This window comes from Brassica oleracea, chromosome C4 (assembly GCF_000695525.1).
Source record: "Brassica oleracea var. oleracea cultivar TO1000 chromosome C4, BOL, whole genome shotgun sequence".
Classification (NCBI taxonomy): Eukaryota; Viridiplantae; Streptophyta; class Magnoliopsida; order Brassicales; family Brassicaceae; genus Brassica; species Brassica oleracea.
The window spans coordinates 36,460,509-36,476,273 of NC_027751.1; the positions used below are offsets into that span (position 1 = coordinate 36,460,509).

The 15,765-nt window shown below is 32.8% G+C and overlaps 1 protein-coding gene across 1 annotated transcript; it reads left to right on the forward strand.

Annotated features, from left to right (window-relative positions):
• The first annotated feature begins 6,705 nt into the window (after positions 1 to 6,705).
• Positions 6,706 to 8,447, forward strand: LOC106339478 (E3 ubiquitin-protein ligase At3g02290-like). The gene is made up of 5 exons (XM_013778301.1): positions 6,706 to 6,909; positions 7,157 to 7,378; positions 7,462 to 7,852; positions 8,122 to 8,231; positions 8,380 to 8,447. Exons 2-5 carry the CDS (start codon positions 7,259 to 7,261, stop codon positions 8,404 to 8,406), a joined length of 648 nt encoding a protein of 215 aa, XP_013633755.1. The 5' UTR covers positions 6,706 to 6,909; positions 7,157 to 7,258; the 3' UTR covers positions 8,407 to 8,447.
• Positions 8,448 to 15,765: the final 7,318 nt, after the last annotated feature.

Sequence of the window (15,765 nt, forward strand, 5' to 3'; positions counted from 1 at the left end):
ACTATTCACATATTGTTTAGAGCTTTTGTTTTAACCAAACTTTATTTGTTTTCGAGTATGTGTTTCTTTCGTATAAACTGTATTTAAACTATAGTGCAATATATAATCCACTTGTCCCATAATCCTCAATCCACTCTTACCATTCGAAGCTTTAGTATGTTTTGAATTTATAAACATTGTTTTTTTTTTTTATGTTTTGTACCTTTTCTTAAGCCGTCCACGATTTGAATGATACTTGAATAGGCAAAACGAGACATTGCTCTCAGTCATATCCTTAGAATCAATGGCGTATATAGATTATTCTTTAATTGTAGTTTTTTCTAGCTTAAAATAATTGGACTTAAAAGGAAATTTCAAATTTTGATATCTAGTCACAAAAAATGAGATAACTATAGATGGTTCATGTGAAATTAATTCTTTGAAAATTGTTCTAATCAAAATAATATGAATATCTTCTTTTATTTGCAAAAGTTGCATCGTTGGTGAATATAGCGTATGTGTTTATCTTTTGAGAAAGATGAGTATTCTTTTGATGAGGTCTTGAGACGCTCATGTAATAGCGATATGGTGCAGAAGAAAATAGAAAAAAAAAACATATCATTTACCATAACAAACTATGAAGTTAAAAAACTTATTTTTAGTTATTACTTTTAATCAGAAGAAAGATTTAAGAATTAATAGCAAAAAAAATGAAAAAGAAGATAGATTAAACTAGTGTGTATTACGTAGGTTATGAAAGTCTTTAAACAAAAAAAATAGGCATAAACTTGTTGGACTCCAAATATGTCAGTGTTATTCATAAAATTGAAAATGACAGAAGATATTAGGTTTTCTCAAAAAGGTACATATTATGCATTAAATAAAAACTTTATTTAATTTTTTAGAATTCCTTATCTAAGTTCTCGAGTTAAGTGGTTTGGTGCACCTAAGCGTACATTCGTCTTTGCTCTTGTGACACCAGAGGGACTTCCCAGATTTAGTGACACAACAAGAACAACTGCGATTTTTGTCTTGAGTGTCGCAATTCATTTGCTTGCAAGTTTGTTTAGCTGCATTGCCCGCATTAAGACCTTGGCCATGAACAACTATATAAACAAAAAGTAACAACAATATCATTGGGCAGAAAAAATAATTATCAAAGATATTATGATGTGATTGCAATGCTGGTAAAGATAGACGATGAACAAATGGAAACAAATATAAACACATACATTCATGAAGAGGAAATAAAGCAATCATGATGATGCAAAAAATAGCAAGTTGTGATGACGACATTTTGTTCTTTGTGATATTCTTATGATACAAGCACATTACTTATTGTTTCTTTTGAATTTTATGTTTACTAGTTTGATGGTTGAAATTTCTATTCAAGGTGGAGATTAATTTATAGATAGAAGTGTAAGTTTTTCATGCCGATCCATAATAATTGGTTTAGATTTGTTTGACTTTTTTCTAAATATTGTGTGATAATTATTTTGGTGTTTCAACTCTTTTTCTTTGTTAAGTTGTTAATAAAAATTTGGCTTGGGCATTTCGGGTATCGGTTTGGTTTGGTTCGGGTTTCGGATAGTTTGGGTAGGGGCTAGAGGATACTTGTAATAGTTGACCTATTTTTGGTTCGGGTTTGGTTCAGATAGTTTTGGGGTATGTTCGGTTCGGATAGTAAAACTAGGAACCAGAAAAATACCCAGAAAATAGGTTTTCATTTGGTTAGGTTATTTCGGTCATTCGGGTAATTTTGGTAAAATATAGGGTGTTTTGGGTAAAATATTGAATAATAGGATGATTCGGGTAAAAATCTTGGATAATTTGAATTACTTTGGATATTTTGGATCAAAATATCCAGATACTTTCAGATAGTTCGAATACTTTATAAGAATTTAGTTTTTTCAAATATTTTTGGATACTTTTAATAAATTTTCAAATTACCAAAATATATATATTTTATTATGTTATATTTATATATATATATATATAATTAATATTTTAATATATTCAGGTAACCGTTCGTTTCTCGGTTCGGTTATTTCTAATAGAAATATAGGACCATTTGGATATTTGAGGGTTTCGGTCCGATTCCGATTTTAGGTATTTTAGTTTGGTTCTTCGGTTCCGTTTTTTTCCCAGGCCTATGTGTATGTATATACTGGTGTAATAATTTTGTTAGTGTTTGTATGTACATGCGATGGGAGCAAGTGAGTGGAAGCTAATGGTTGTGTGTGTATGTGCAAGCGTTGGTGTGTGACCGTTGGGTCCATCTTCATTTAAAATTAATGAAATAACATAGCATAAATATAAAAAAAAATATATAACATAACAACACATGTGGGTCGATGTAATTAATTTAGAGAATAAAATGTGAGTAATTTTTATTGAGAATGATTATAGTGATGTCACCTAACTAAATCTAACTAAAAACAGGAGTGTAGTACAATGACAACTCAGCTTGGTAAAAATGTAATTAATACAAAATTAAATGTTACATATATTTAAATGATTCTCAAATAATATATAAGAGATTAATTCAGTTTTAGGTTGGCCAAAACATTATCCGACGTTATGGGCTGGCTTGTTGACATGTATTCATCTTTTTCTATTTGCTTAGAATTTTTTTTTTTTTTTTTGCATTGTCAAGTCTATTGTCATTGTTAGTGCAAGTCTTCTCTAAAGTTTATCTTGAAGAACCACCATTAAACATGATCAATTTGAGAGTTTGGACATGTGAGTTATTTTTAATGGCTTGCAATATTCTTAGTCTATCACCGTAGCATTAGAATCCTCTTATAACTTTGGATCGTGGGGTTTAAACAAGTACATAAACCAACTATTTCAAGATTTGATATTTAGTCACAATTGATTAAGAGGCATATAAAAATGGTCAATCTCTCTTTATTACACTTTTTACACAATCTATAGTAACTTCTTAGGTTAGCTAACTTTAGTTAGTCATGTTTTTAGAAGACGGATCTGATGGTAAAGATGAGACACTTCCATCTTTTCAATCAGTTGTAGAAGATGAAAATGAAGATAATGATGAAAGTGATGAAGAATCATGTTTGGTTATAGTATTTAACTTATGGAATTTTAATTTTCCGTTTTACTTTGAATTTTATTTTGGTGGTCACTTTTGCTTATTTTGGATTGATTTTGATTTGATATTTATTTTTGGAGCTTCTCTTTGGTAGTTAGGGTAACATGTTTGGTACAATGTTGAAGTAGATATCTAAATTTGATATTTGGTAACAAATAGGGGTTTATGTTAATGTTTTTTAAAACATAACTAAGTTGTCAGTGGTGCAAATGAGATTATACTGTTTAAGTAGTCTATACATTATTGGGATTACGGTTGTCCAGTTCAAATAAAGCAAATATAGATACTTATAATGTCTTCCAATTAATATTGTTGAAGTTGTTGGAGAGGGGTGTCCTTTTATCTTTTGTTTATTTTTCTTAAAGCTTTATATATAATAATATATGTGATATGTTTTGCAACGTTTAGATTACATATCTTGTTTATGTACTACAATAAAGTAAATGAATTTCATTGAAATATTCTAGATAGATACACCAAAAATGATAGAAAATATTTGAAATCCAAACTTTAACCACAGATCAGCATGAATAATAAGTTTGTAAATGGCATACATGACCTTAAATCACAGCGGACCAGCCCACAAGGCTCCAAAAAACTAATCCACAGTAGACTGGAGTATTTAGACACAAACAAACCTATTTGACATCTCTATTAGGAAGGAATCGAAACTGAAACTTTTTTTCTTTGTCAGCTATGGTAACTCGAGTACTAAAAGTAACCATGTCAGATTTGGGTAACTGGATCGAGTTGTGTAAGAGAATCTCATATCTAACACTCCATTTTTTACTCCAAAGTGTAGTAACTTTAAAAATAGAGTGAAAAGTGGAATAATGAACAAAAAATAAAATAATTACTAAATTTATGGAGTAAATCCATGTTTACTCTATTATAGAGTGAAAAATAAAGTGGTGTTTAAGTATTTCTTACTCTAAACTTTATTTTGAGTAAATTATGAGTTGTGTTGGAGATATAAATCAGAATATTTGGGTTTAAATTAGAATAACCTTAAGTATTTAATCTAAAAAGCAGAAAGATGTTCGTACTTTATTCTATTATAGACCAAATGGCCAAAAATTAATCTTTCACAACCTATTTTATTCTACAAGGACCAATAGCTACAAAATTACTATAGTAACCTTAATGAAAGAACAATATAAGTCTTTCGATTTTATTTTCCATGTTTAAATCAGAACCGTTGGATCATAAAAGAAGGGGATATGATGTTTACGAAAATGCCATTAATGAAATATCAACCATAACTAATATATAAATGTTATAATTCAGGTACAATATGCATCTACAATAATTTACATGACTAGTAAATAATATTTTACATATGATTTAAACAAGCATATTAGCCATATTATTATGATAAACAAACATCGAACATATTTTTACAAAGCTATGATGTGAAAATATTGGTACAACCCCTAAAACTAGACATATAAACAATTGATATATTTTTTTATTATATATTAGATGAGCATTACTCGTATAGCTGGTACAACTTTGACATTTCATAAATTGATAAAACTAATTTAGTATTTCATATGTGAAAAATAATCAAATATCTCAATTGCCATGTACTCATAAATTTTCTCTTAATTTATTTGAAGTTATGGGAAAAAAAAACTGAAGATTGTTACACAACTCCATAAGTTTATATGATATAAATTATACTTTTAATTTTTGTTAACTTGTTTGTCAACATAATTTTTGGAAAACATACATGAAATGTATCTTTACGAAATTTATGATTTCATTGTAATCTGGCAAAGTCTTGTAAACATAAATAAGTGGTACCATGAAGGTAACTGTATTTATTATGTAGTACAACTAATATTTTTTTATTTCATTGCAAAGTACAACTATGCACACACTCGAACAACTCAAAAACTAGTACAACTATCTACAACCGGTACAACTAGAAAATGGTACAACAACTTGTTATTTTATTTAGTATTGTTTTAAATGTGCATCAAGTTTTAAATGTGTATCATATTTTAAGTCAAGTAGTTGTACTAGTTGTACCAATCATATATATCATAATCACTTGTCATTATTTGGTTATGCAAATATTTTTATAAATCAAAAGTGTTATGATATACCGAGTGGACCTTGTTAATTTGAAAAACATAAGAATAAAAAGTTATTTGAAATCATTTATGGAAATACAAAAAACATTGATATGCCATCTTTTATATCAAAATAATGCAAGTTGCATCATGCTATTTTCTGTATATGTGGTTACACTTGGTCTATCTCTTATCTTATTTTTATGTCCATGTGAAGAAAATAGACTTTGGGGGCAGAAGCCTACCACTCAATGCTAAAACACACCACTCTTAAGTATTTCTACAATTAAACTACTAATACTACTACTATAGTTAAACCAGTTGGACTATTATTGTCGTAGTTCAAACACTAAACATGTATCATTTTCAACTCATTATGGCTTTTATATTATCTTTTGGAGTATACTCTTCTAATCCTTTTCTACTGTAACATTTTCCGGTTTGGCAGTTGACTTCTTTAGCTTCGAGAGCAAAAAAAAACTGACAATGGATTTTTATCGTAAATAGTAAAACAAATAAATATTCAAATAAATATTATATAAAATCAAATTTTGACATATTTTGAAAAATCTATACAGTGGAAGATTAGACCAACTTTTTCATTGGTTACATCATAACATCATTCACACACTGAAAATAAAAACCTAATATAACCATATTAATGGTAAATTTGTATTAGTTATACACGTTCTAATTGTTCTAATTATACTAGTTATATTTGTTGTAGTTGTAATAGGTATACATGTTCTAATTGTACTAGTTTTAGTTGTACTAGCAATACTTTTCGTTCTTCATTGTCGGAAATTTTGTATATTGAAGATGAGATTCGGTTTTATATGAGAGTATTGAGAATGATAAGGAATTGATCGATTTGCGATAATGAAATTTCGAAAGGGTTGAAGAATTTTTTTCGATTTTGATTTGGATAATGAGATTGAGAAATTTTGATAAAAATTAAAAATATAAAATTTGGATTCGTTTGAATCATGATTGATTATGAAATAGGTGAATGTGTGACACAAAATTGGAATTAGGGACGATATTTGAGATGGTTTATGTTTGATTAGTGATGAGAGGGAGATGAGAGATGGTTATAGAAATGGAAGGATATGTTGATGAGAAGGGAATTGATGATCTAGGGTTATTAAAACAAAGATCAGATCTTCATGTAAAGTCGGGTTAATTGTAAGTGAGTGGGTAACGTAATGATGTTAAACTTTTAGGTTTCTTGGTCTTTTCCCTATAATTTCAATTTAGTTTTAATTTATTTAAAAATAAAAATATAAGGAGTGTTTTCCAGAATTTTTTTTGTGGCCATGTGGTCTATACCGGCATTTGACTCGAATCCAAGATTGTTTCCGTAGCTAACTGGGGTCGGAGGATTCGGGTAGTTATAAAAAACTGTGTTGAATTTGGTAATACAGAAAATATGAGGTTAATTTAGAGTATAAATATTTTATTTATAACTATTCAGGTAAGAATAAAATAAAGGTGAAAGTATAGGGATGGTTTCCGAAACCAATTAGTTATCCTGGTTTTAATTTCAACCAAAAACCTATGGATCAAAAGGTAGAAGAAGACAAAACATACCAAGAGAGAATCGTTCCAGGAAAGAAAACATTTTGCACTTTCCGACCAAACTAAGAGAACCTTCCAATCGATTAATTAGTCAACAGATTCTCTCATACCGGAAAATTTTCTCCGTGCTTCTGGATTTTCTCAAGCCTCTTATCTCAAAAGGTGCTCTTCGATTCCTCTGTTTTTCATTGTTTTCTTTAACAAAAATTGTTTTTGAAGATCAAGAGGATCGGTTCCAAAAAAAGCTAATTGATCAGTTCTTAATTCCATATCGTATTGATTCTGATGATCGAATATAAAAATAACGAACCTTTACCCTCAAACCACGGCAGAGTTTTCATTTTTTTAAAAAATAATTTGTTATAGCTGTTCCAATTGATTCATTTTTTTAAATCTGTTTCTCTTACAGGACAAGAGAGAGGGAGAGGTTCTGTTTGCGGGAGTCAGAGAGACATCTTCTGTGGAATTAGCTTTCTCTCTCATTATAATTTGCTTCTGTTTGCTTGGAAACATGGGAGCTCTCTGTTGCTGCTTTCAAGTTGATCTCTTTGAGAGTTATGCGAATCCAAACACTTCAATGTCTAGGAACTGTCCCTGCCTTAACTGCTTCCTCCAGAGTTTCATGGGTTTGGTATGTTCTTCGTATCCTTATATTGTATTACTTGTAATTCAAATGAAAGTTTACTTATTGCTGTATGTACCTGTTTTTTGCAGTACGCATCGATATTTAACAGAGGTGGAATGCATCCAATACCTTCAACTGTGGAGGCTGCCTCAGTGATGAGTTCCACAACTTCATTTGATGACTCATCTCTCTCTGATGTCTATCACTCTCCTCCGAGGCCGTTGCCCTACGATGCTGATCCTAGGTACTTCCGTTTTGCTAAGGGATCAAGCCATTCGGGGGAAGAAGCAGAACCGTTAAGAGGTGATACTGAAATGAGCTCTGAAGTTTCTGGAGGTGGAGCCAAACGGAACAAGTCTGGTTACGAAGATGGTTCTAAAGAAGCGTATTCAAAATGTTCACTCACCGATGAAAAGTCGAAGATAGAGCTTTCTTACGCAGATTCGGATGATGAGGATATCTGCCCAACCTGCCTTGATGGTACATTAGTTTCTTTGAATTCACTTTATATGTTTGTCTTGATACTTTTATTACCTCATGAGGAAGAGTATAAAGAGATGCATTCTTAGGATAGCTTTTGTCAAATTATGAGGATGAAACTGTGTCGATACTCTATATACGCCATATAAGAACGTATTGCAACCTTTAGTTGATTCTTGTGATTTCATGTAACTTATCTTGAAGCAGAGGTTGCTAGTACTTTGAGGTAATATTTGGTTATCACTAATCTTCCGTTTCGTGATGTGCAGATTACACGCCAGAGAATCCAAAGATTATCACCAAATGCTCTCACCATTTTCACCTTAGCTGTATTTATGAATGGATGGAGAGAAGTGAAACCTGCCCCGTCTGTGGAAAGGTATCTTGTTGCTTTCTAAAATGTTTGGTGGAATGTGCCATCAGTCTCCTTCATATATATTAAATTAGATCAAATCGTGTAGAATTTAACATCAGTCATATAGAATTAATCATCCTTTCTTACCCAATTTACAATCTAATTATTGCAGGTGATGGCATTCGATGAAACTGGCTAAGAGAATAAAAAGAGGCAGTGAGTCTTTGCATGATATAATAATACAGAGAGAAATCACTTGTACATATAAATCTTCTGTGAAATTGTGAATATCCAGATGCCTTTTATTACAGTAAATATGAGATGTTGATTGCCCTTGATTTTTTTAGACTCATTATCTATATACATTTTATCTTCAATAAGATTATTGGAATGAGAAAAAGGTTGAATCGTTGACTATTTTGTTACTTTTGAACTTATTATTTTAGAGCCAGAAGAAGAATGATCTTTGAGATTAATTTCTCTGAATCGCCGCTAGACAAACCATCAAATCTAAATCTGTATTTCATTATTAACATCAAGTTGAAAAGTGAGAACTCAAAAGCTCAGTGTACAGAACAGACATAATCTCCATGGACATAAAACTTCTGCAACTCTTTTTTTTTTTTTTTGGTCAAACTTCTGCATCTCTTAAGTTCCAATGTTTTGTGTGTTTAACTGGAGGCCGCTTCAATCGCACTCTGGTATGTCTCAAGCGGTTGTGTACAACTTAGTTTCACCTTCCCCTTGATCTGACAAGGACAAAACCTCATATCGGTTTACTACCAACCTAGTACATGAGTATCTACCAACCTCGACCATTGAGATATTCATTCGTCGCGCTCTTGTCAGAATCTTTTTACGTATATATCCAACTTCGTAATTCGTAGTATCTTTCACATTTTAGGATTCTTGTTTTTTGTTTGTGTTTTATTATTAAGAGAAATGACATATATATAGAAAATTTTCGCGATTGATAGGTAATAATTGTACAATTGGTTTACATGGAACGATTTCATAAGTCTTTTACATTTCTATAACAACTAATTTATGACGATATCTATTCTATTAAAACAGCAGTGTGACCCATTGATATAAGTTCAGTCTAACAATTATTCCCCCTTAACCTACTTTAAAAGAATAAACCAACTCTTTTATAACTACATCTAAATTTACATATTTCTTCCTCTTACGTAACCTCTTTTTTTCCCCTATATTCTAGGAACCCATAACTTCCTTTTTTTTGAGAACTTTATTTATTTCATTTTAAAATTGGTTAACTAAAAAATACGCATTTTTTATTATAAAAGAATATGGATTGATGTTAAGAATAAACTTGCTTAATAATTAAACAAGAATTTGGCATAATAATTAAATGAAATTTATAAAACAGTTTTAAGAAAATTAAAATGTTAAAAATGAAATTAATACAACCCTAAACATACAAAATTAATATACTTACAATGTAATATATATTTAACAGAACATATTAAAATTATTTTTCACATTTTTCAAAAAACTTGTTCGTTCATCGAGGTGGGTTGGATTTAATATTGGTTTTTGGATATAACATTTTAAGAATTGTCCGGGTATATAGTTCAGGTCTAATAGAGTACGAGATTTGATTTTCCGATCGATTCTAAAATTGGTTTTTTTATATGAATATTTTTGACTAATTATGTTAGATAACTTTTAAGAAAATATAATATGTTACAGACTTCCGGAGCTTACTTACTCTTCAAGCTCAACGGGTACTCAGTCACCTCTTCCTCAACTGAAATTTCCGGAGCTTCTCTTAATAAGGGTAAGAGGCGTCGAAGACCAGGCAAATTCACAAGGATAGCTCGCTCAAAAGAAAGAACAGCAGCAGTTGCAGGATCTTCGAAGAATCCTATTTAAAAGAAGCTGGTCAAGTTAAAAGGAAGGCTGAAGTAGATTTGGCGGGTGCATCCAAAGTTGCTCGAAGCAATGCATCAAAGACGGTCCCAAGTGGGGGACTGTCCAACGTTTAAATGAGTCTTCTCAGCTGGAACTGCCGGGGAGTGGGAGGTCCTCAAGAACCGACAGTTCAGCGTCTCACGGAACTACGATGTACGTATTTCCCTGAGATTTTTTTCCTAATGGAAACTATGAAACCTCGAAATACTTTAGTTGATTTGCAATGCTGGCTTGTCGAAGTCCTGTATGAAGACAATAATATTTTGGATGTTAAAATTATATATGAAGATAAGCAGTTTCATTTGTCTTGTGTGTATGGTAACCCTTCTATCAGTCTCAGACATCTTGTGTGGGAACGTTTACTCAGAATAGGAGTAAATAGAAAGGGAAGTTGGTGTATGCTTGGTGATTTTAATGAAATTTTAAACAACTATGAAAAGATTGGAGGACCTAGAAGAAATGACTCTACTTTCCAGGATTTTTCGGAAATGCTTGAGATTTGTGGTATGATGGAACTCCCCAGTACTGGTAATAGTTTCACTTGGAGTGGCAGAAGAGGTAACCTCGGGATTCAAAGCAAACTCGATAGAGCTTTTGGCAACAAGGACTGGTTTTCTCAATTTCCAATAGCAAATCAAGCCTTCTTAGCTAAACATGGATCAGATCACCGTCCTGTTTTGGTAAAGCTAATAACATCACAAGATTCTTATAGGGGATCTTTTAGATTTGATAAAAGGATGCTGCACAAACCTTTTGTTAGAGAAGCCATCAACAAAGCTTGGAATATGAACTCGCAAAGCCCAAACCTCTCTGTGGCCAATCGTCTCAGAACTTGCCGGAAAGCCTTAAGTAGATGGAAGAAAGATAATCAGTTTAACTCAAAGGATAGGATTTCTAAGATCCAGATGGAGCTAGAAAATGAAGAATCCTTACTCTCACCATCTTTTGGTAAGATGGAATTTCTCAAGCGATCATTAGTTAGAGCTTATAAGGATGAAGAAAATTTTTGGAAACAAAAAATTAAAGATGATTGGATTCTTCATGGAGATGGTAACACTAAAGTTTTCCATGCAGCAGTAAAAGTATCAAGATCAAGAAATGAAATTGGGAAGCTTTTAGATAAAAATAGGTTTTACGAACGTTCGGAAGCTTCAAAGGGTCAGGTGGCTATCCAATATTTCAATGATCTTTTTAAATCTTCAAACTCAGAGAATTACTCTGATTTTTTTCAAGACTTCCCAGCTAAAGTTACATCTTCTATGAATCATCATTTAACGATGAGAGTAACATCCAAGAAAGTGAAGGATGTAGTGTTCTCGATCAAACCAGATAGTGCTCCAGGTGCAGATGGAATGTCTGGTCATTTCTTTCAAAGCTACTGGGACATTGTTGGTGATCATTTTACGACAGAAGTTCTTTCTTTTTTGAGTCTGGTTCCTTACCTTCGGAATGGAACTACACTCAGATCTGTCTTATCCCAAAAACAGTTAATGCTTCTTCCATGTCTGATCTGAGGCCTATAAGTTTATGTACAGTTATGTATAAGACGGTGTCAAAAATCTTAGCCTCAAGACTTTAGAAGTTCCTCCCTGAGATTTTGTCCTCTACTCAGTCATCATTTGTGTCTGACCGGCTGATTTCAGATAATATAATTTTGGCTCACGAAGCTATTCATAGTCTCAGGACGCATGATGCAGTTTCAAAATCTTATATGGCTGCTAAAACGAATATGTCTAAAGCTTTTGATCGAGTAGAATGGTCTTATGTGCAAGCTCTTCTCAAGGTGCTTGGTTTTGCGGATGTTTGGGTTAAATGGATTATGTCGTGTGTCTCTTCGGTCAAGTATGCTGTTCTGTTCAACGGCCAAGCTCATGGTTTTATCTCGCCTCAAAGGGGTTTCAGGCAGGGTGATCCTTTATCACCATTTCTTTTCGTATTATGCACGGGAAGGTCTTTCTCATTTGTTAAATCAAGCATCGATCAGAGGTTCTCTAGATGGTATTAAATTCAACAATGAAGGACCGGCTTTACATCACCTGTTTTTTGCAGACGACAGTCTGTTTTTTTCAAAGCTGATATCTCACAATGTCAGATCTTTCAAGACATACTATATAAGTATGGTAAAGCCACAGGTCAGGTTATTAATCTAGAGAAATCTTCTTTAACTTTTGGAAAAAACATCAGCTTGGATTTAAGAAAGCAAATTCAGATCAAGCAAGGCATTTTCTCAGAAGGTGGAGTTGGAAAGTTCTTAGGTCTCCCTAAATGTTTCAGTGGATCTAAAGTTGAAATGTTAGCTTACATCCACGACAAAATGAAGGGCAGAATGGCTGGTTGGTACACAAAGTTTCTCTCTCAAGCTGGGAAGGAGAGCATCCTAAAGTTTGTTGCTATGGCGATGCCTATTCATGCCATGAGCTGTTTCAGATTGCCAAAGACAGCGTGTAGAAACCTGACGTCTGCTATGGCTGCTTTTTGGTGGAGATCGTCAGAAGAAAAAGGAAAAATCCACTGGCTAAGTTGGGATAAACAATGTGTTCCAAAACGTTTAGGTGGAATGGGTTTTAAAGATCTTGAATTATTTAACCAAGCTCTTTTGGGTAAGCAAGCTTGGAGGATCCTATCTGATCAATCTTCTCTTCTCAGCCAATTCCTTAAAAGCAGGTACTTTCCTTTTGGATCCTTTTTATCTGCTCCTATGGGCTCTCGACCATCTTATGCATGGAGAAGCATAATGCATGGTAGATACCTCTTGCCCAAGGGTTTAAGGCACATGGTGGGTAATGGTCAATCTTTATCAGTATGGTCCTCACCATGGTTGGTTGATGGTGACAGACTTCACATACCTTTAATGAAGAACATCCTGATTGATCTGAACCTCAAAGTTTCTGATCTGTTAATCCCCAATTCTCACGTTTGGGATATACAGAAACTCGAAGAACTTTTCTACCAAGAAGATATCAATCTTATCCAAAAGATTAAACCAGTGATTGATAGTCCAGATTTCTTCTGTTGGAATCATACTAAATCTGGTGATTATGCTGTCCGGTCTGGATACTGGTTTGCTGAAAAGGAATCTTTTAAAGAAGCCTATGCTTTGGGTCAAGCTCTCCCTTCTTTGAATGGAATCAAAGATAGTATATGGTCTATGGAAAAAGAGCCAAAGATCAGAATATTTCTCTGGAAAGCAGGTAGTGGAGCTTTATCTGTTGAAGATAATCTCATCAACAGAGGAATGAAAGTGGACTCAAGATGCCAAATCTGTGGTTTAGAAGGGGAATCCATTAATCACGTTCTCTTTACATGTACAGCAGCAAGAAATACATGGGCTTCATCTAATTTCCCTGTCCCGATAAACGGTTTTGATCTCTCCTCTATCTACTCCAACATTTACTGTGTTTTAAAGATGAGGATGAATCAGACTGTCCCTATCTCAATCAGAAGAAGTGGTCCCTGGATCTTATGGTCAATATGGAAGAATATGAACTCCTTCCTTTTTGAAAACAGAATCTCTTTAGGCCCCTCCTTCATTAGATCAATTTATGGAAAAACTGATCATTGCTTCCTAGTGAAGGCTATGGAAAACAAGAACATCAAATTGATCTAGAAAGGAAGAAGAGAATCGTATTTGGTTGGAAACCTCCACCAAAGTCTTGGATCAAATGTGATATTGGATCGGCTTGGGACAAAGACAGAAATCAAAGTGGAGCAGCCTGGGTCCTTTCTAATGAAGGTGGTAAAGTGTTGCTTCATGGTAGAAGATCCTTTACCAACATCAACAGCAGAACAAAAGCATCTTTTGAAAGTTTGGAGTTGGGCTATTGAAAATATGAAATCACTCCATTTCAATTCAATCATCTTCAGTAGTGAAGATCATGATATTATCCGAGCTATCATAAAGCCTTCATCTTGGCCAGCTCTCAAGTTCTATTCCTCAAAGCTTACTCCAATGTTTCAAGATTTTTTGAAATGGCGTGTGTTAGGGGCATCTCGCATTAATTGCTCTTAAAGGGCCTTTCCTAATTGCTAATAGTGTGGTGTCTGAAGATCTCTTTCAATCCTATATTGCTACCGGATTTCCAGCTTGGCTTAGTCTTCTTTATGTTTAAAGTATGCTTTGTCTAGGCTGCAATCAAAATCTGTTTTCATTTGGATTTCCTCTGATCTTCATTGTAATCTTTTGATTATTATATAAAAATAGTGTTTAAAAAAAATATGTTACAGACTTAGGAATAAAGTTTAAATAATTTATGAAATACATATAGCACAGTGTATATTTATGCAACTTGACATATTTAATACAGCTATCAAAATTTAAATTAAATTAATTTAAGATCAAACAAAAATATGATTATAAGAAAAACACAAATATGATTAAAAACATAAATATAAAAATTCAATGTTAAAAAAAAATTAAAACAAAAATATACCCGCATGTCAAAGGACGGGTCAGAATATAGTTTGTTAGGTAAAGCCCACTACTAGCACGATTCCACCTACAATATCAGTTTACTCGTAAATTCGTCCTTAAAGAAATGTAAAGCTTTTCTTTGTAAAGGGGTAGTTACTTTACAATACTTTTATGACGAATCTTCTTCTACATTGTAAAATTGACTTAAATTTACACATATATTATGATGGATTTGATTCCTCATAAATTTGATGTAAATTTACGAAGAATTCCTTTGTACTCGTAATAGCGTTGTTAGCTCGTAGTAATTTACTACAACTATGCCCTTTTTCAAAAAAAAAAATTACTACAACGATCATTTTTTGTAATTTTCTTTGTTACAGACATGTTTTATTATTGTAATAAATACTCATGAAATCTTTATTAGCCACTTGACTCATTTATATTATTTGATTTAAGAAAAAAATTAAATAGTTTAATCAAGTCACAGTAGAATATTAATTTTGTGTTTGTTTAGAAAGTGATTGATTTGGTGTTCTCTCCGATAAGGGTGCTCTTAACCACTCAAAAGTTATCACGCTACTACTATTTATATGGTTCACTTATATATCACTCCCAGAAACAAAATCCTTTCTCACACCACAAAACATAAAAAGAGAAATAGTTGACGAAATGAAGTCTATAGTCTTGCTCCTCTTGCTTCTTGCCGTTTCAACCTCAGGGAACAAGATGTATAGCTGGCAAAATCTCACAGGCGTTCATGAAGATAAAGGGCTTTGGGATTCTCTTGCAGGGAATGGGAAGTATTTAACCATTTTAGCAAATGATGCTACGAGTAATTGTGGTCCCAAGCCTGGTGCATGTACCGGAATTGTTAATGGTATGAAATTTAGTGATTGTCCAACATACACCAGATGCAAACGCCTCGTGACCGATTCGACTTAACCTAGCTCAAGTTTCCTCTATGGCTCCGAATGGTTACGCTATGCGGAACATAGAAGAGAGAGCATACCCAAAAGTCGACAATCCATATTTACAACTTTATTTTGTTCCGACTCTCTACGCTCTCTAAAACCTAGTCGGTTTGTACTGTGCATCTATTAGGAAACCATGTGTTTCCTCTTTTGTTTCGCTTCAAGGGATATTTATTTTATAGAAATAAATGTTTCTTTTGTTCTGTCTTTCTAAGCTTGTATGCCCCCTGGAGTAGTT